General features: G+C 39.3%; 2 protein-coding genes across 3 annotated transcripts; one reads left to right on the top strand and one right to left on the bottom strand.

Annotated features, from left to right (window-relative positions):
• Positions 1-2,694: 2,694 nt before the first annotated feature.
• LOC108674267 (F-box/LRR-repeat protein 3) lies at positions 2,695-14,453 on the top strand. Of its 2 annotated transcripts, XM_047880367.1 has the most exons (16): positions 2,695-3,063; positions 3,694-3,891; positions 4,212-4,392; positions 4,659-4,851; positions 5,019-5,236; positions 5,767-5,912; positions 6,898-6,998; positions 7,358-7,502; positions 8,508-8,641; positions 9,056-9,183; positions 9,868-10,029; positions 10,334-10,443; positions 10,610-10,708; positions 10,829-10,873; positions 12,424-12,506; positions 12,928-14,453. In XM_047880367.1, exons 1-16 carry the CDS (start codon positions 3,019-3,021, stop codon positions 13,163-13,165), a joined length of 2,226 nt encoding a protein of 741 aa, XP_047736323.1. In that variant the 5' UTR covers positions 2,695-3,018; the 3' UTR covers positions 13,166-14,453. The 2 variants fall into 2 exon arrangements, with proteins under 2 accessions (XP_047736323.1, XP_018017696.1); XM_018162207.1 differs by lacking the exon at positions 10,829-10,873 and having other exon boundaries at positions 10,610-10,753.
• LOC108674251 (glutamate receptor ionotropic, delta-1) lies at positions 13,809-18,058 on the bottom strand. Its single transcript, XM_047880366.1, has 6 exons — positions 18,055-18,058; positions 17,400-17,623; positions 16,935-17,096; positions 16,138-16,235; positions 15,396-15,578; positions 13,809-13,812 (listed from the first exon to the last, which is right to left on the bottom strand). The coding sequence occupies exons 1-6, from the start codon at positions 18,056-18,058 to the stop codon at positions 13,809-13,811; spliced, it is 675 nt and encodes a 224-aa protein (XP_047736322.1).
• Between the last annotated feature and the right edge of the window lie 1,784 nt (positions 18,059-19,842).

Raw genomic sequence — 19,842 nt, forward strand, 5'->3', positions numbered from 1 at the left:
AGTCCGGCGGCCGCGAGACTGGCTGCGGGTCCGGCCGTAAATTTGTCCGAGACGTCATGTGGAACAGCCTCCCTTATAGCGTCGTTGACGCTCCGAGTATGAACGCCTTCAAGAGGAAACTAGACAAAGCTATGCAGGACCATATGTTCAGTCATGAAATGCCTAGCACCTTACTGACCAGACAATAAGTCCGGCAGCTTTCTCCAACAATCGTCAGCTATGGAAAGATCGGGTTCAGAAGGCCCTAACCCTTGTGGAATCGAGGTAAGAAAAGTACAAGAATGAGCGACAGGCCATGGGCCTATTTCTTCAGTGCCGACAATTCTATTTTAACTAAATCAAATCTACAAGGGCCCTAGCATATTGCATTTAAAATATTAAAGAAGAAATGCAAATGTTATTTCAGTTGTATTGTCGAAGATTACGTCATGGTTGGCCAGTTGCTAGTTTTAAAGATCACAGATATTTAGCTTAAAATTTTCTGTTTTTGACCCTTCAGGCAGCTCAACGATCTCGGTACCTCGACAATCTCGGCATCTCGACGATTTCGAATTTCCACAGCTCGCTGCAGGTTTCAAACCCGAAACTGGCCGCTCTAATCTTGGTCATCATAACCCTCGTCCACACCGAGCTAAAATGAGTGCATTTTACGCTGTACGCGATTTCTTTGTTAATTGATATTCATCCCAAACCTACCAATGTCCAATTATGTTGGATAGTTTGGCTGTTTGGGATAGTATTATGTTGGATTAGTTTGGCTGAAGTTTTTCGTGCCTTCAAGTTCGATTGAAGTCCTTGTATGCATCGCGATAGATAGTTGAATCACATGAAGAATTAAGACAGTATCTCAGAAATTAATTTAAACTCACAATACAGATGCAAAAAATAGTTTTCATCAACTGTATCCGCTCGCACGGGCAGTGCTGCCAATTAATAAACTTGAGTTATTGTAACAACGCCATGTTACATTAAGTCCGTTACTTGGCGAGCAAAATTTGAAAAGCGTTGCGACTTAGTTGTACGCATTGTAATTTTTAATCAAAGTAGCGTTGCAGTGTAATTCATAACATGTTGTATCATTTTCTGTTTCCATCAGACCAGTGGTCGGCAAAGTGGTCGTCGATACCATGGTTTAATTAATATAGTATTAATTCAACCATGGTCGATACTGTCTCCATGACTGTCTCGACCATCGAGTGTTGCGAGTAGGCTTTAGTCGTGGACGGAAGTCTCATAATTAATAAAAATTTAATGTGGTCATTAAGATGTTTCAAAAGCTCCGATATAAGCAAAAAATTTCCGTCATTCACGCTATTCCCAATTTCTTTAATTATAATAACAATGTAACTTATGTGTACTAATAAAAAAATATAACTCAGTACTCACTGCAGTGAGTGACAGAGAGCGCATTTTCTCGTCAACGAAAACTTGAGGTCACGGACAGATGGACGGACAGACAGACAGACAGACAGACAGACAGACGGACACGGACATGGCGAGCACAATAGTGCATTTTTCCATAAATGAGAAAATGCGCTAAAAAGCCCATCCGAACCAACATTTTCCATGAACATCGAACTCCTATTTGTCTCTCGTTTAATGGATAATACTTTCTCGTACCCTAAAATTAAATTTATAATTATAAATAGAAAAACAAGTGGCAATTTTTGGCCCAATCTTTTCCTCTCCCAATGGCGGTTCCTTACTATTCTCTTATTAAGAACTAATTTTCAGGTCTAGAGGTAATATACCGACACGATAACTATTGTGGACATGCTCTGCAATAGCCTCATTAAAAATAAGGCACCAGGCTTCAAGCAGAAACATAATCACAAACAAACGTGATAATTTTTCATGTATTAGTTAATCTTTTCCTTATCGTTTGTTTGTGGGCATGAAGGTGGTCGATTTAAGTACCAATATCCTATGATAAGGTCGAAGGATAAACAAGGTTGCCGACCCCGACATTATCCGAAAAAAGCTCGTTTAGCCATTTGCTATGGGTGGTTACAGTTCAGAAAGTAGATTTTTTCTAAACTGTCAGCACATCGTCCGTCCCTTGAGAAATCGTTGAACATGCATTTTAGTTATGTTTGCTCCGTCCGGCCGATCAGCTGACCATTAATCAGCTGATTTGTACTGTGACTTGTATCATTCTGTCATTAGTTGCACTCCAAAGTCCAATCTATTGAATTTACAATATAGCAAAGTGTGCATAGTGGCTTGATTGCACTTAGTTAGTTATACTGAGAATATATATCTTTTAATTTAAACACCTTATGTGAGCTGCTATGCATGGTTGATATCTTAGTCTTTCTAAGCCTTGGGGATTGTTAAACTCTGACTTCTAGTTCTAGGTCAGAGTTTGTCAGGTCAGAGAAGCACTTTAAAAGTTTAATACCTATAGGTTTTATTTTGTAGTTTTCTTGTTTTATAAAATTTTGTGTAGAAAATCACTATTAGTTAAGATTATGAGATAATCTATTTGTTAAAATAATGAATTTCATAGAGTGATAGAGATAAGTGATTAAGTGTTAATTGTGAATTTTGAATACAATGATTATGATGAAAGTTGAATGTCAAACATGAATATGATGAATTTGATTGAATTTAAACCTTATTTAATTTTGCTATTTTAATGATTTTTCTAAATCAATTAACTCAAGAAAATTCACCTATTCCATGGCAGAAGAAAAAATATGCTAAATATATACTCAGTAGTATACAGTTTACTGATTGGTCTGAAAAATTAAATTAAGATTATTATGTAAATGTAAAGAGCATACCACTTCTGCATAGTGCTATATTAGTATATATACCGCCTACCGGTACATGACTACATGTCTGTTTGTAATGGAAAATCCATGCATTGGTCACTTTAATTTATGTTTTATGAAATGAACCAAGCTTGAAGATCAGAATGCTTGAGTCCTGTAGTCAGTGTAGTGATTTGCAAAACCAAATTGTCTCAAGAAGATTTCTTTATAATCTTTTAGCTTTGAAGGAAATGCAGCTAAAATGCCTCCTGATGAACAGTTGCACATTTCATGTCTACCTACAGAGGTGAGTTCCTGTTCAAAGCCATTCAAATCCTCTGGAATTGAATTCATTATGCTTGAAAATTTACGGATGAATAATAATTAATATCAACCCAATTTTCTCCTTAACTTAGTCTATTGTTGTACAATAATTTTCCTCCATATTCAATAATAGTTAAAAAATGCATGGTATGATGAAGTTTATGGTAATACAGTTGAAAGAGCTGAAAATTACCTATGGCTATTGAAACATGGTACAATAGCTGCTATGCTGGCTTTTTTGGTTACCCTCTGAGAGACATTTTGCTTTATTGATGGTAAATTATACTGAGACCTGGCCATTAAATTGCCAGCATAGTCTAATCATGTGACTGTGTACCATAATGCATTCTTTCATAGTTTATGTAATGATGATTGCCAAACTTGTATTTAGTACATTATTATTTATTTGAAATAGTCCGTTTCTTGTTTAGCATAAATCATTTTGTTGGAATTAATTTTTGAAATTATTAACACAATTTTTTTATGTCACTTTTGATGATAAATTAATATTTCTTAAATCCAATTATTTTTCATTAATTCAGAAAATTGTCCTTTGAACCTACTCCTGATGTTTTAATGCCTTATACATACTGACTGCCAGTATTATTTCCAGGTGTTGGAACAAATCTTTGAATGTTTGCTGGACAACTTGGATGATCTCTTAGCTGTCTCAACTGTATGTTCTTCTTGGTACTTGACTGCATCACGTTTCATTGGGTCTAGATCTCTCCTCTGCCTCCAGCATGACCTCATCCACAGGACCAAAACCCTCAACAAGTCTCATAGAGAACACAAACATTGGGCCATCCAGGTATATAATTTCTTAGGATTGTCTTTATGTTTTTTATTGGTACATTGTTTATTCTGCCATATATTGTATTGTTTATTCGAAGTGTACTAATCTGGAGACATTTAGATAATTCTTACAATAATTCTGTTTTAAGTAAAATGTGTAAAATTATTATAGTGAAATGCCATTCCGATATCATGTCTCTACCTAAGTGGTTAAGTTAATATTCAACCATTTCACAATCACCAGAGACAGACAGACTACTATCTATTTCATCAGTATGAGTAAACTTGATTTTTATTTGTTTGACATTTGAGTTGATTTAATGATTGGGGTTGCAGGACAGTGATATTCATGTGGATGGCAACTTCGGGGAGTTTTGGCAGTCAGTCTGTGAAGAAGTGGAGTCTCTTACCATAAATAACTGTTATCTCAGGGAGCCAGATTTTGTCTCTTTGTTGTCCAGCTGTAAAAACATCAAGGCTCTTAAACTTCAGCAACTTGAACATACTTTCATGACTGGTGAGAAATTTATATTTATTTGTACTGTCTAAATTTAATTTGATTTAATTTCGAATAGCTCCATATAGTGAGATTAAAATTACAAGGTTTTGTTGCATACAGTTATTCTCATGTTGTTTGCTCAAAATATCCAAAACTAATGTTTGGATTTACTCGAATTTTGGCAGACATGCAAACTCTTTTATTGTCCGCTGTACTATTCTGTATCCATTGATGCTTATATAATTGATAACTATGAGCGTAACTTATTTATTTTACTTGTGCAGTGAACCTCCTCCAGTCAGAGCTTGACCGCAAGAGAGTGAGGGAGGGACTGCAGGCTCTGGAGAGCTTGGAGGTGCGGTGTGAGCGCTACATTAGTGATAATTTACTACACCATCTCATGGCCGTGACGCCGCCTCTTACTTCTCTGTCACTAGCCACCTGCAATATATCCTACCAGGATGCAATTCGCAACAGGTGTGCTGTACCTCTGCTTACAATTGACGTTAAATTGTGTGTCTGACTGTTGGTGCTGTTTAACTTGACATTCACATGAAGATCTTGTGTAAATTTTATGGCTTTTTTTAAGTATTATTTTTAGTATTGATACTGCATTCCAATTTTCTATTTGCGCTGTCTTACAGATTTTATCCAGTCGGGGTCTCATCACCATCAGAGTTCGTATCAACCTTCGCTAAAGTCCTGGAATGGATTCAAGGAATGACGGCCACACTGAGAAAGCTCGACCTGTCAGGCACCCGCATAGACTCAGGCGCCATGGAACGCCTGATGCTCGTGCCACAGCTGCAGCTGCATACGCTTTCTCTTGCGAATTGTGATCAAGTCACTAACACTGCCGTGGGTGAGAGCATCTGCTTGTGCGCTGTCCATTGATGTGTGATCAAGTCACTAACACTGCCGTGGGTGAGAGCATCTGCTTGTGCGCTGTCCATTGATGTGTGATCAAGTCACTAACACTGCCGTGGGTGAGAGAATCTGCTTGTGCGCTGTCCATTGATGTGTGATCAAGTCACTAACACTGCCGTGGGTGAGAGCATCTGCTTGTGCACTGTCCATTGATATGTGATCAAGTCACTAACACTGCCGTGGGTGAGAGCATCTGCTAAGCACTATTCCATTTATTTGTGATGAAGACACTTACATTGCCGTGGGTGAGAGCATCTGCTTGTACACTATTCCATTGATTTATAGGCTTTTCACTTCACAGTTCTAATAGTGAGAATCTAATTAATGTCAAGAGAAGGAAAATATAATTATTGAACAATATTAATGGGCTTAGGTTAATGATTAGTCATCCATCAATGACTAATAGGCACCTTGAAATAATGTAAATAGTTCTAACTTATAAGAATGTTGAAACTGACTGCACAGAGCGGCTGTGCAGCGGCCAGCCGTGGCTGCGTCGTCTGGACCTGACGGGCTGCTACCGCGTCTCGGGCGTCGCTGTCGTCGCTCTGGCCGACAGCCTCCCCTGCCTGCAGTGGCTCAGCCTGCACGGCTGTGGCGCTGTTACTGCGGTCAGGCTCAGCAGTTTTAATTTTAAGTTTCAACTTTATTCATTGTATTATAACTTTTTAATAATTTAAATCCAGCTTGAATACTGCCTTGGCTTAGCCTGCTGGGTTGTGGCGCTGGCACTGCCGTCAGCCTCAGCCGCTTTAAAACTATTGTAACTATCTATATTCATTGTATTGTTATTTTTAGCGCATTTTCTCAATAATGGAAAAAATGCACTATTGTGCTCGCCATGTCCGTCTGTCCGTCCGTGACCACGTTTTCGTCGACGAGAAAATGCGCTCTCTGTCACTCACTGCAGTGAGTACTGAGTTATATTTTTTTTAATAATTCTAAATCCAGCCGCCTAAATCCAGCCGCAATAAATTTGGGGTGGGCTGACAATTCAATTTCAAATGCTTTCTCTTGATGAAAATATCTTCCCGTTTTACTATCTTTATTGATGGGAAAATTGTCCATCCATAATTTATCCTTGAAAGTGTGTAGCTTTTTATATTGTAAAAGTAGTTTGTGGCCTCATTTTATTTTTTCCCAATATTTTGACTGTGTGATCTACTTTCCAATGTAGTTAATCAGAATTTATTAGTCAGCCTGGAGTATTTTCATCTTGCTGTTTTTATATCCTCGAAATGAAATAATAATCCTTAGATAAAAGTAAAATTTTTGCTCCCAGTACGATATCAATGGCTTTCATTTTATTCTTCTCAATGCGACGCCACGAATCGAAACACAAATATTTTGAATAGTATATCATTGCCACTCCGCCTAGAAATAAGGCCTAACGAGTGTGCTCTCTCCAGGAACAAAGCGATTTTTAGAAGATGATACCATTACTTTAGATAAGGAATGAGCTACAATAAACGCTGAACACTGATGTCTGTAACATATAAGTTAAATACAACATCTATAACACATATGTTAAATACAACATCTATAACACATATGTTACACATATCATATGTGTGTCATGGGTTATATGTGTCACAGGAGAGTGTGTCACGCTTGGTACAGTCACATGAGCTGCATCACCTGGACGTGGGCGCCACTGACAGCAGCAGCTCGTGTGCCGTGCAGCACAAAATGCACAGGTGATCACTTCTTCTCTTCGCGATCTGAAATAAATTAGAACATCTGAACAACTTCCTCAGCCCAGTTTAGGCCAATATTCGGGGAGGAATGCTATTTTGACTTATACATTGTCAAGCTTAGGTTACTCGCAAAGACTTATGCAACTTTTTGTCGAATTAATGCATTCCTCAGTGAAAGCATTTATGGGGCTTATTGCATCTTTTTTTCATGAGGGATTATTTCTGTATCATCACAGCCTGCTGGTTTAATAACTTTTATTCATCTATTTTCCTAAGTTGTTGAGTAATTGAAGTGGACATGTAACAATTTATTGTATTTCTCTACGTAACGCGTGGTTCATGTCCGCTAATGTCTGCAGATTCCAGCCCAAGCTGCGCTACCTGAGCCTCGCTGGCGTGAGTCTGGACGCGCCTCAGGTGGTCTTGGTGGCGGCAGGGGCGCCTAACCTCACCCACCTCGACCTCAGCATGTCTGCACACTCCTTGAAGAACGTCACGCTGCAGGTAACGTCTGAGTCACAACACTCCTTGAAGAACGTCACGCTGCAGGTAACGTCTGAGTCACACACTCCTTGAAGAACGTCACGCTGCAGGTAACGTGGCGTTCTGCTAACGTCATACCGACATTTTGTTCACTTCGAAGGTTTTTTTCTTCTTTTCAACTGAAATAACTTAGTTTCATGTGGGAAGGAAGCCTTGGGATCATCAGGCAGCAAAGAAAACCAGCCTTGTAGTCTACCATCTAACTGGTAGTCTAATTAAACTTGACCACTTTTCCAGCCTTTGTCAACTTCAAAACCGTATTTAGATGTAAAGATAAATAACCTGCAATTGATATTCTGTTAAAAACATGGTATATTTTGAACTTTGATGTTCAGCATACAGAATGACAAGCAATGTCCAGCCCAGTTTTTGAAAAATTAAATATAAATGTAATCTAAGTACAATTGTTCAGTTTTTCCTCGAATTGTGATGCATAAATATTTGTCTGCAGTGTCTAGTGATTATCAAGTACGGTTCTTTTGACATTCATTCTATAATTTCAGAAAATTGAGGTTCTCTTAAGTACAAAAGTTAAATATTTCACACGCACAATTTTCATAGTAAAAATAACTTCACATTAGTTTATGATTTGAACCAAATATTTAAAAATGCTGTGAGTGAAACGTTGTTTTTCCTATTGTTTTGAGCCTTCTCCAATCTGAAGGCGTTGCTTGAAAGCGTGTGTACAGATGTTGAGTGGGCTGGTGCTGCAGCTGCGTGTGACTATGAAGCGTGTGTACAGATGTTGAGTGGGCTGGTGCTGCAGCTGCGTGTGACTATGAAGCGTGTGTACAGATGTTGAGTGGGCTGGTGCTGCAGCTGAAGCGTGTGTACAGATGTTGAGTGGGCTGGTGCTGCAGCTGCGTGTTACTGTGAAGCGTGTGTACAGATGCTGAGTGGGCTGGTGCTGCAGCTGCGTGCGACTATGAAGCGTGTGTACAGATGCTGAGTGGGCTGGTGCTGCAGCTGCGTGTACTGCTGCTGTCCACGTGCTGTCTGCTGACGGACGCAGGGTTCATGGGTGAATGTTACCGCGACGCGTCGCTCTCGCACCACCCCGCAGCCTGCGACGACTGCAAGGCTTCCGTCGCGCCTAAAAAGTGAGGCCAAATACTGGGGGTTATTCTCGCGATAAGTCAATCATTGACATGGATCATTATAATTATGATGATTATCGTTACTGTGATAACCAATAGAATTAATAATGCAAACTTTCATGATCCCAAACAATTGTAAATGAAATTTATCGTGTAATGCCTAGTTTTATAGCCTATGGTTTTTATTTTGTTGCTCTGAAAGCAGCTTGGGGCTTTTGGTGTTGTAGTTTATAGAGAAACAGTTTAAATAAAGAAAGCTCCTTCATCTAAATTGAACGATCGCTCAACCAAAACTAGATATTAGGATTTGCGTGTTTTTGAACACGATACAAAGTGTGGACTTCATGTGAAAAATTTTATTACACATTCCCGGATCAACAAAAGCTTATGTTGAGGTAATGAACTGATCCACGTCAGGACCTTGTCTGGGGTGAACCTGACGACGTCGCCTCGTCGCGTGCAGCTCTACAGCCGCCGCGTGACGTGCAGCGGCCACCGCGCCTGCCGCTGCTTCTACGACTACGACTCCTGGACGAGTCTTGTTGGTGAGCACGTCGCTCTTATCTTCGTCGCTCTTATCTTCGTCGCTCTTATCTTCGTCGCTCTTATCTTCGTCGCTCTTATCTCCGTCGCTCTTATCTTCGTCGTGTTGAAGCACGTTGTGTTGTCGTAATTGCCCATCCTGGTAGTGGCGACTAAGGAGGGGAGTGATAAGTCAGTTTTTCCGGGCACTCGGTGCCACAGGTAATTCCACGACCATCACTGGCTCGCTGACCCGCCATAACCATTTTGATTGCATTACACAACACCCTGGACAAGCCAGGTACTCATTTATCAACCAGAGTTGGATGAATGGCTGAGTTGACCATGAGCTGAGCTTCCCGGAAGAATTTGTAATCAATGGGACTCGAACCCGGGCGCTGGGTGCGAGAGACAGAGAACCCGGGAGCTGGGTGCGAGAGAAGCCTTTGAAACACGTCGCACCACCACAGCCTTTGAAGCACGTCGCTCTTACATCTTCCGTTCAGTTAGCCCGCCACTGCTGTAAGATCGACAGTTTGGTCACGCAGTTTGGTCACGCTGTTTGGTCACGCTGTTTGGTCACGCTGTTTGGTCACGCTGTTTGGTCACGCAGGGCCAGCAAGTTTTATTGTGGGGGCGGGAGGGCCAGCAAGTTTTATTGTGAGTGCGGGAGGGCCAGCAAGTTTTATTGTGGCAGTTGTTTACAGACAGCCTGTCTCGTGTGGACGCGGAGGTCTCTGAAGAACTCCAAGAGGCCAACGAAGCGGGAGAGTCTCAGCAAGTCAACGGTGTTGAGCAGCAGGAATCTTTAGTTGACTACAAAGCTCCTTTGTCTCTTCGACGTCCCGCCAGCATTGCTAACCTACGAGGTATTCCTTCCTTGAAATACTGTCATGTTAGACACAAATTGAAATTCATTCTCAAACCTATTCATTTTTTATTAGTTTGTTCGTTTTTTACGAGATGATTGATTAAAAATTTGGTTATTCAAATCCGATAAGTATAAAAATGAAAAATTTCCATTGTAGAGCTTTTATAGTCACATATTTTTTTATTTCTCATGTATGTTGTTCTATTTTCCTGGCTGTTGTGTTATTTTAGTCCGCAGTCAAACTCCAGCCTTCATGCATTATTGAGAGGTTTATAGTACGTATGTTTTGCCTGCATCTACAGGCCTACGTAGACTGAGTCTGTGCGGAGTGTTCAAGCTCACCGACCACTGCCTCGTGACGGCCTTCCACTTCCCCGAGCTACAGCACCTCAACCTCGCCCAGTGCGGCCAGGTGCGAGAAATCCTCCATTCATGGCAATACAAATTTTATTTAAAGTAGGGAAATTTTCTCATGACCTTGAATAAATTTTGAACAGCAAACAACTGATTCATTGAAAACTTCTCTTAAGAATGGAATAATTTTTCATATTTCTTAAGCATAGTTTTTGTTGTGTCAGATATCGAGCGTCGGTCTCGGTGCCATGGCCAGCCGCTGCCGCGCCCTGAAGGAGCTGCTGCTCTCTCGGTGTGACTCTGTCGATGACATCGCCGTGCAGGCCGTCGTGCACCATCTGCACCGCCTGCAGCGCCTGCACCTGCAGGTAGGTGCCATGCAGGCCATCGTGCAACATCTGCACCACCTGCAGCGCCTGCACCTGCAGGTAGGTGCCGTGCAGGCCGTCGTGCACCATCTGCACCGCCTGCAGCGCCTGCACCTGCAGGTAGGTGCCGTGCAGGCCGTCGTGCACCATCTGCCCCGCCTGCAGGTTTTCGCCAGAGTCCCGTTGAGGCGTTAAGAGCGCATCCGCCCTCAGTTGGACAAGCTGATGCAAGCTGCCGTCGCTTGGTTTTTGCTGACTGTAGAAGGCAGTGATTGACGATCAGCAATTTGGCTCAGAAATGCCTCGTTTATAGAGTTCGTATCATCCCGATAATTATTTTTACGTACAAAGGAAGATGAAGGTAGATGACGTGCTCCCTTCTCTGTGATAAGGAATGTTTCAGGTGTCTCAGCCTTCGCCTATAGTTCAGCTCCTGCAGACTGCTTTTCTTTTACGTTTTGCTGGACTTACTCCAATCGTCGTCAAGCACTTTCAGTTATTGAGCCCACAGATGGCAGCAGTACTCCAGGAAGAGTCAACAAGAACCTTATATAGAATTCGAAGGTAACTTTCAAATTTTTGTAAACGCTAGATCCGCCATATGTTCCGCCTGCCTCTTGCAGTTACTGCTGTTATGTGATCGCTAAACGAGGCCACGATAATCATCATGATTATTCGATGGCACGCTCGAGTGGCACTCAATCTTACTTCACTTTCGCGGCAAGAATTTCATCTCATAGCCTGTAATAGATATCGCCATGTCTTCTTGGAACTCGGCCTTCTCCTAGATACTTTGTAGGGATCATTCATTAGGACGTCCCAGAGTAGTTTACTTTGGTAATAATTAAACTGTGATAGTCCATCTCGTGGTTTGGACTCAGACTGGCCTCCCATCCAACAGCCCACTCAATCTATCGTGGGTCTGATAGCCTGGTTACTTCAGTCCGAAATTCATCACCTAGCTCCTCATTTGCTAGTGAAACAAGATACTATATGTAATGTTCCCATGTGTACATCCGCATTTCTAGACTAAACAAATGAGGCGATAAAGTGAACTGCTTTATTGAAGTTCATAAGCTTTCAGGATCCGAGCAAAAAACGAAAGGACGTATTTACAAGAATATCTTCAATAATTATCGAACAATCTTACTTCTAAGATTGAAAATATTTTCAAATATTCTATAGTATTTGTAGGTATTGAGCAATTTAAGTGAAGTAACAATGAATAAATCTGATTGTAAAATGAAACGAAGAGAATCCAGAGTACGGTATACGTGAATTTCGCCAAACCGTCAAAGAATCTAGACTGTGTCAAATGTGAAAAATCTTGAAATTTTTAGTAGTATTAGCGGAAGCCACTCTGGTTAAATCCTAATTTCTGATTTTATGTCAAGACGGAATTAGTTGTCAGAGATAAGTTTCAACACTTTTTGAGATTCTGAACCTGCAAGGTTAGTACCATGCACTAGTTGCTCTGCCATGTTTTTGTTGCCCTTCAGGTTAGTCAACTATTCTTAGATTTTGTATAAATGCATATTCTACTTTTCAAGTTATTTTCCCGAAATTCACTGTGAAACAAACGTTATTTTTTAGCTTTGTTTTCACTTTTAAAAACAAATATGAAGATAGTATGAGTTGTTGGGTTTCACAAGTTGTTGGATGTGTTGCAGCACTGCACGCTACTCACGTCAGACTCGCTAGACTCGCTGCACTGGCGAGCGTCGCTGCGCTACCTCGACATCTCGCAGTGCACGTGAGCCTTATTAACTCTACATTTCATATACGTAATGGAGGAGTATTTAAATTAGAACTTTGTTGTGATATATGCGAGAGTAATTAAATTAGAGTTTTATTGTAAAATTATCATGGCGTGAATATTGTTCGCTTCGTTTGGAGTACAAAGCGTTAAAATTTAATCCAATTCTATAAAGAAAATTGGATCCAATCATTATATAGTAAATTATAACTATGTTGTACGATGGGCTATATGTCGGAATAAACTCGGATGACAATGTCGTAGATATTTAATAAAGATTTCACATCTGAGAGTTACTTAGTCTAATGGGCATTATGACTCTTTAATTTACTTAACTCATTACATAATTACCATACTTTTTATCAACGTTACTTTATCATCATTAACACAGACTCACATTATTTACCTTGTCTTGCAGTGGCATGACCCAGTCTTCCGTGGACGAGTTTTCTCTGCAGTGTCCTAACGTGAAGGTTATTACACTCAACACAAAATACATGCAGTCCATCGCTCATCCACTAATTCCAGCCCGCACTGCTTCCCCCATCTCGGAACAGTTCTCAACCCCGCAAGTGTCTCCACCCCCGCCCCAACCTCCTCCTCTTCCTCTTATGGCTAAAGTAAAGAATGTTATATTCAGACCTTGGATGCGATAACCTTTTAGTCTTTAGTCTAAATTAATTCAAGTGCCAGTTTATTATTAACTTACGATAACCAATAAACGAATATTTAAAATATTGTTACGATAACCCTAGGATATGATGTTTGTCATTGAACCTGTTCGACCGGTTTTTCATACCGCGCTTTTTCTTTTAAAAACCTTCTTGTTCTATTTCCTTTGTGTCTATGAATATTTATTTCTTTCTCTTGCAAGATGATGTGTTCATTGATTATGCCTTGAAATTTTCCAGCAACTAATTGTTGCTTTTGTGGTCAATAATGAGAAGTCATCGTAATGCACTAGCTATATTCGCAATTATCCTGTCCCTCTTAGGGACTTGAATGTGGGTACTAAATGTATAACCTATTTAACGAAGGATAATGTGCCTAGGTAATGTGAAATATTCAACCATCTCGTGAGACTGTTGAAAATGGTGATAAATTTTATTATTTTAAAAATAATTTATTTATGTGTGAAGGTGTCAGTAATTGTTGCTAGATAATTTGAAAAGGCGAACGTGTCACAATATATTGTGCTGTGTTGATATAGTTAACACAATATTAACACAGCCTCCTTTCTTTTCGTGTCCTCATTGCAAATTAATGCCATGGATCTGTTTACAGAAGTTCAGTTCTGTATCACCTGCAACGTGGATAGTTTAAATTACTTCGTAATATGTGATTAATTCTAGTCGTCTGGGGTGCAAGCAGCACGCTACAACCTCGTGTGTAGTAATGATAACAGGCCATCATTCATGGACGGATTTTTTAAATCTCTGCTATCTTGCGTGTGCCACGATGCCATAACCAAGCATTAAAATGGATTATTTTACAGTTAAATCTGTCTCCAATTATGCAATCAGTGATTTAAAAACGCTTTCAAACAATAGAACATTGAAAGTGTTGTGCCAATTCACTCGTTTATCAACCAAGGCCAATTAGAGCGCTACAACACCATTGGCAGCAGCTTGGTCGGCAGCAGCTCGACCAGCCGAATTATTAAAAAAGTTTTTATTAAATGAAGAATTTGGTTGAAATGAATTGAAATGAAAAAACTATAACATTTATTTGTGGCAAAGATTATACCATCTGTTGAGAAGAATCTCGATTTAAACCTTATAAAGTTTGTCGTTAACTTTCGATTTATTTATTTTTTAAAAGTAAGGGCTGTTTTGACACACATCTGAATCAATTATAGTTCATTCTGCAAGCCTTAGTTCTTGTTTTATTATATGTTGGAACTTGGATTTACCTGTGCTTTAAATAATAACGTAGAGCAAATAATGCATCAAACTTCTTTTCCTTTCCAAATGTATTCCTAGAAAATCATCTTCGACATTTTCTAAGTTCGTTGACTTTATTGCGTTTTTAGGATAAAGCAAACAATTAATGGACTCTGCACATTTTAATCGAAAAGACGGCCAACTAGTAATAGTGGTGTCAGCGTTAACAAGGCCAAATCTTTTAGCAAGCTGGGGTTTCGAACCCGCATGGCACTGATCTAATCTTGCTACTCAGAAATGTTACGCCTTTCCTGACGGTAAAAATCTTACGTGCGGAGTAAACAGAGGATTAGGTTAGGTAATGCTTGTCAAGTCATGAACGTGTGAGCGGGAGGAAGATGCAAGATCGTTATCTGATATAATCAGTAGAGATTTGGATCATACTTTCCCTAAAAAGATCGATTTAATCGTTATGAATGGTCACATTACTTTATATTGGCCTAAGAAATGGAATTATTGTTGTACATTCTGAAGTGGATCAACATGATTGTTCACAGTAGACTAATAACAAACGTCAGAAGTTTATTAATGACTTACTACTAGATAACTAGAATTATAGATAGAATTACAGGAAAAATATCTAAAAGAATAGGAATGAAATTAACAACGACAATAAACTTGCATTTATCGGAAAAGATTCAATTTCATTATTACTATAGTAAAATTAACTTAATAGTATACATACTAGCTCTTTAGTCGAGACGAATCTTAAAGTCGAGAATAGCTCGTTGTATTATTAATAAGTCTGTGCTGTATCTACAAGCGTGTTAACACGGATGTTTTATAAATGCAGAAATAACCCTTGTGCACACTCACCGCAGCCATGAGATTTTAACTAAATTTGAAACCTTTTGACTCTGCGTCATAGATTTAAAATTGATAGTGCTTCAAAAATAATCATTTAAATAATTTTAAGCTCAATCTCCTCAATTTGGTGCGGTACGTGAAGTTCTCGACAGCGAGCAAGACGCTAGCAATGGTGACGCCGACCGCGAGCAGCACAAAAGCGGTGTAGGTCTCGGCGAGTCCCAGCGCGTGTAGCAGCTCGGACTCGCAGGCTCGGCCACCGCCGTGCCAGCGCGCCAGCAGCTTCTGCAGCACTCCGCTCTCCGACATCTTCAGTAACCTGGACAATACTGGTAAATTATGGCTTGAATTTGACGCTTATATCATAATCTATGAAAAATATTCATTGATGTAGACAAAAATATCATTTAGTAGTTCCTACCATGAATTTTACTTATGAAACGTAAATGTTCAAACAAATGCTGCAGGGTTCACAAAATTCAAAGCAAAAATTGTACTGATATATAATTTTATTATGTTTTCTTGAATTATCAGTATTAAAACGACCAAGAATGCACTATACATAATTAGTTTGCACAGTCTGTCGAGATAGGCTTCATTTAATATATACTAATTTTCTTATTATTTTGATCCGCATATATGATGATACAATATATGATTTCATAGGTAGGTTGAATAGTTAAATATTAAAAAGAGATTAAAAAGTAAAAGATAGATTAAAACATAAAATTATTAAAGACATTTTTGTGTAATCGTAATACATAGAAAATTGCTCAAAAAAGACCAGTTTGAGAAAAAAATTAAATTGTCTCTGGCTATTATAGGGGTTATTCCGTAAAATAAATAATAACGATAGTGTTTTTAGATATTGATCTCACTCGAAGTTGATGATGGGGTTGGCGGGATGATTTCGACGCATAGGAAACGAAATTGAAGCCGTGATCACTTTCTCAGGAAGGACGGTCAGTCGGCAGTCCTGTTGAGATCACTCATTGAGACAGCCAGCGCTGAATGCAAACATTTCATAACAAAATTTTCTGAAGGGATTTATTTTAAATTTAACAGAAAATATACTCTATATTTTATACTCTATATACTTTATCTACACTCTATCTAAATATACTCTATCTACAGAAAATATACCCTCAGGGAACAAAATATGGACGATTTTTTAGGAATGCTTTTGACTTTCAATACAAAGAAACAATGATAATGACAAATACATTTAAGTGACTGTAAGACCTTAAAATAGTCCTGAGGAACCGATTCTATAATGAAATAAAACTTTAAATATTTCGATCCAATGAAGCTGGTCATCCTAACTCAGACAAATTTAGTCCGTTAAATATGGCTTATGAACAGTAAACTGTGATTATTCCTCAATCAAATTTTTACCCACTCGTAAAAATCTTCTGGCAATAAATACCGGCTTTGAATTTAGTTTATTACTCATTACAATTATCTTACTATATACGAACTGCCGATTATCGTGAAAATGTAGTCATTATACTTAATTCAAGTACTAATGGAATTTTTGCCTAGCAATTGCATGGTTTCGGATTCCCGTAGCAATTGTCATGTCGAAGAAATGCAGCAAAATTGTACTTTTATATGAAGCAGCGCCACAAAGAAACTTTTGACCATTCTAACCTGATTTATTTATTGATGCACTTACTGCAAAATTGTCAATGTAATAATGATAGTCCATGATTGCAAGATGTTTACTGTCCTCAAGACATCGTTCGACGTTGGCCTTCTCGCTAGCGATGTTCCGAGGATCTTTCGAGATCACTTCCCTCCACAGATCTCGTAAGAGAACGTCGTTATCCCCAGCGAACTGTTCCAGAATTTAAATTAAATCATTAAATTAATCAATTAAATATCATTGGTTTTCATTAAACTATGCCCATACATTAAGCACCTGATCATAAACGACGAACACATAGCCAAACAATTGTGATTCGGGGATGAAGTAAAAGCTTTCGCGTGTTGACAGACCATTAAAATGCAGTTCGTGTCAAGTATATTCAACACATAATATTTACTATCGTTACACGAATAGTAAACGAGTCTCTCCATTAAGGACTTTGAAACAAAACGGAAATAGCTAAATTTTTAAACAAGAGATAACGAACACTACCTTGAAGAGATCCACTGCAAAAGTGTCTCCGACGAGTCCCAGCGAGTATTCGCTTCTTCTGTCATAAATATCTTGTAAAGTTTTAATGGGAAGTTCGTTTGTCTCCGATAAAAGTATGGCAGTGAGGTTAGAAGAGTAGGCCACGTTCAGAAGCAAACAAGCGAGGAGTGCAGTCAGCAGCCATATCCTGTGTGATATGCGCTCAGACTTGTTGCCATCATAACCTGTTATGTGATATTTAAGCTTGAGTTTGAATCTAATTCCATATTTTATAAATGGAGCCTGCAATTGTTATCCGTTTTTTTAGTTTAGTTTTAGCAGGAAAATGTATTGCATTATAGGCATTTTTTCTGATTATCGGTACCTTTTTTTGAGCATCGCATTAATTATCAGCACAACGAAAATTATCAGAAACAATCAAGTTCTTTTAGCTATTATATAGCATAGATGTCTAACGCCACGCATCAATAATTTCTAAGCATCAATAATAACTTCGTTAGAAATTTTGGTCATGAAAAAATTGACTAGTCGACTTCAAAGTCATTTTGCTAAGTCAATGATCTCTTGCATCTAGGAATAAATCTCGTGGTCAACACCGATTTCGTGTCATATGTGTTCTTTTATTAATTTTTTATAAAATACTCCATACGCTTACCCATGACACAAAACATTTGGATGTTATCGATAAAGCAATCGCTCCAAGCACGGTAAGAGTGCATGCATTTGCTAAATATCTTCATGGTTAGCATCAATGTAACGAGAAGCCCGAGAACGGCCAGCCAGCTCGCTGGGGTGAACTCTCGCGTGAAGTTGGAGCTCGAGGAGAATGACGCTGGCTTCTGGACGATCACCGACTCCCTGCGAAGAGTTATGAATGTAGTATTTATTATAATTTCACTATTAGAAAATAATATGTAGTTCTGTAGGCGGCAGTAGTATAATTAAATTTGTACACTATAAATTCTATATCAATTATATAAAGAAACAAATGTTACCCCTTGTCTTGCAGAAGATGATCTTTGATTTCGAATTCAGCAATCGAAGAAGCATATGATGAATTTCAGAACAATTACCTTATAAAATTGCTGTAATTGTTCCATAGAAAACGAAGCAAATGTTCATCAACTATAATGGTTTAAACCCGAAGGAATACAACAGGGACAGCGATCATAACGATCACGTACCAGCTGGAGTAAAGAGCGACCGAAAACTCGAAGTAGCGCCCGCGTATCTCGTTGACGAGGTACGGGGCGACAGCGATGTCGCTGTCGCCGCGCTGGATCTGACCGAGAATGCCATCCCAGCGGTCGGTGCTTGCGTCCAAGCTGCCCCAGAGGCGGTCGTCTGGATTACGACATTCTGATCTGGAAATTTCATGTAATTTCTTCATGTAATGGTTGTTTGCAGCAAAAATATTGACAGAAGTACATAATTGAACCTTCAACGTTAAGCCACATCGGCAGGAATCTAATCAACTTAAGTAATTCTGCTCCAAAATAGTTAACTCGATCGCTGCTATAGTAACTTCTGGCTCCTGCTAGCTGTTATAGTAACTCGCAGGGTCCCGCTCACATTTATTGTAACTTGCTAGGTTTCGCTCACTTTTATAGTAACTCGCTGGGTCCTGCTCGCTGTTATTGTAACTTGCTAGGTCCCGCTTACTGTTATAGTAACTCGCTGGGTCCCGCTCGTTGTCATTGTAACTTGCTAGGTTCCGCTCACTGTTATAGTAACTCGCTGGGTCCCGCTCACATTTATTGTAACTTGATAGGTTTCGCTCACTTTTATAGTAACTCGCTGGGTCCTGCTCGCTGTTATTGTAACTTGCTAGGTCCCGCTCACTGTTATAGTAACTCGCTGGGTCCCGCTCGCTGTTATGTAATAACTACGAAAGTCCTCATTGAGTCCATGGATTGTTAACAGAGTGAACGAGAGCATTAGAGCTCTAATATTCTATGCAATTGTACTATCAAAATTGAAACTAATATGCAAAAGCTGAAAATGAAGCTAAAACTATTACAGTTCTTGCTGAATAGTATTTAGTAATTTAGTACGCCATCTTGAAGAAATTACGACTTAAATATTATAACTCCTGCAATAATACATATATGGCCCTATTTACAGCACTGTACTTGAAGGAAAGTTGTTGTTCGAGGCTGCTCCACACGTCTCCAGCAAAACCCGACACTGTCACTGTTCCGTCTGGCAACGGTGACGTCATGGAGAACGGAGGATACTGAAACAGGAGAACGGAGGATACTGAAACAGGAGAACGGAGGATACTGAAACAGGAGAACGAAGGATACTGAAACAGGAGAAGGGAGGATACTGAAACAGGAGAACGGAGGAGACTGAAACAGGAGAACGAATGATACTGAAACTGCATGCTCAATGCAGTGTTTAAAAAGCTTTTCGTGATCGAGGATTCTCTGTATATTGTAGA

The sequence above is a fragment of the Hyalella azteca genome, unplaced genomic scaffold (genome assembly GCF_000764305.2).
Source record: "Hyalella azteca isolate HAZT.00-mixed unplaced genomic scaffold, Hazt_2.0.2 contig5320, whole genome shotgun sequence".
NCBI lineage: Eukaryota > Metazoa > Arthropoda > Malacostraca > Amphipoda > Hyalellidae > Hyalella > Hyalella azteca.

Bases quoted from the DNA above. Each gene is read 5' to 3' on its own strand.
- LOC108674267 (XM_018162207.1), top strand. From the start codon at position 3,019: ATGCCTCCTGATGAACAGTTGCACATTTCATGTCTACCTACAGAG. The intron at 6,999-7,357 runs GTGATCACTTCT...TAATGTCTGCAG, and splicing joins GTGCAGCACAAAATGCACAG to ATTCCAGCCCAAGCTGCGCT. The intron at 10,030-10,333 runs GTATTCCTTCCT...CTGCATCTACAG, and splicing joins CAGCATTGCTAACCTACGAG to GCCTACGTAGACTGAGTCTG.
- LOC108674251 (XM_047880366.1), bottom strand. The intron at 17,097-17,399 runs GTAGTGTTCGTT...ATTCTGGAACAG, and splicing joins TTGCAGTGGATCTCTTCAAG to TTCGCTGGGGATAACGACGT. The intron at 16,236-16,934 runs GTAAGTGCATCA...TGATCTCAACAG, and splicing joins ATTACATTGACAATTTTGCA to GACTGCCGACTGACCGTCCT.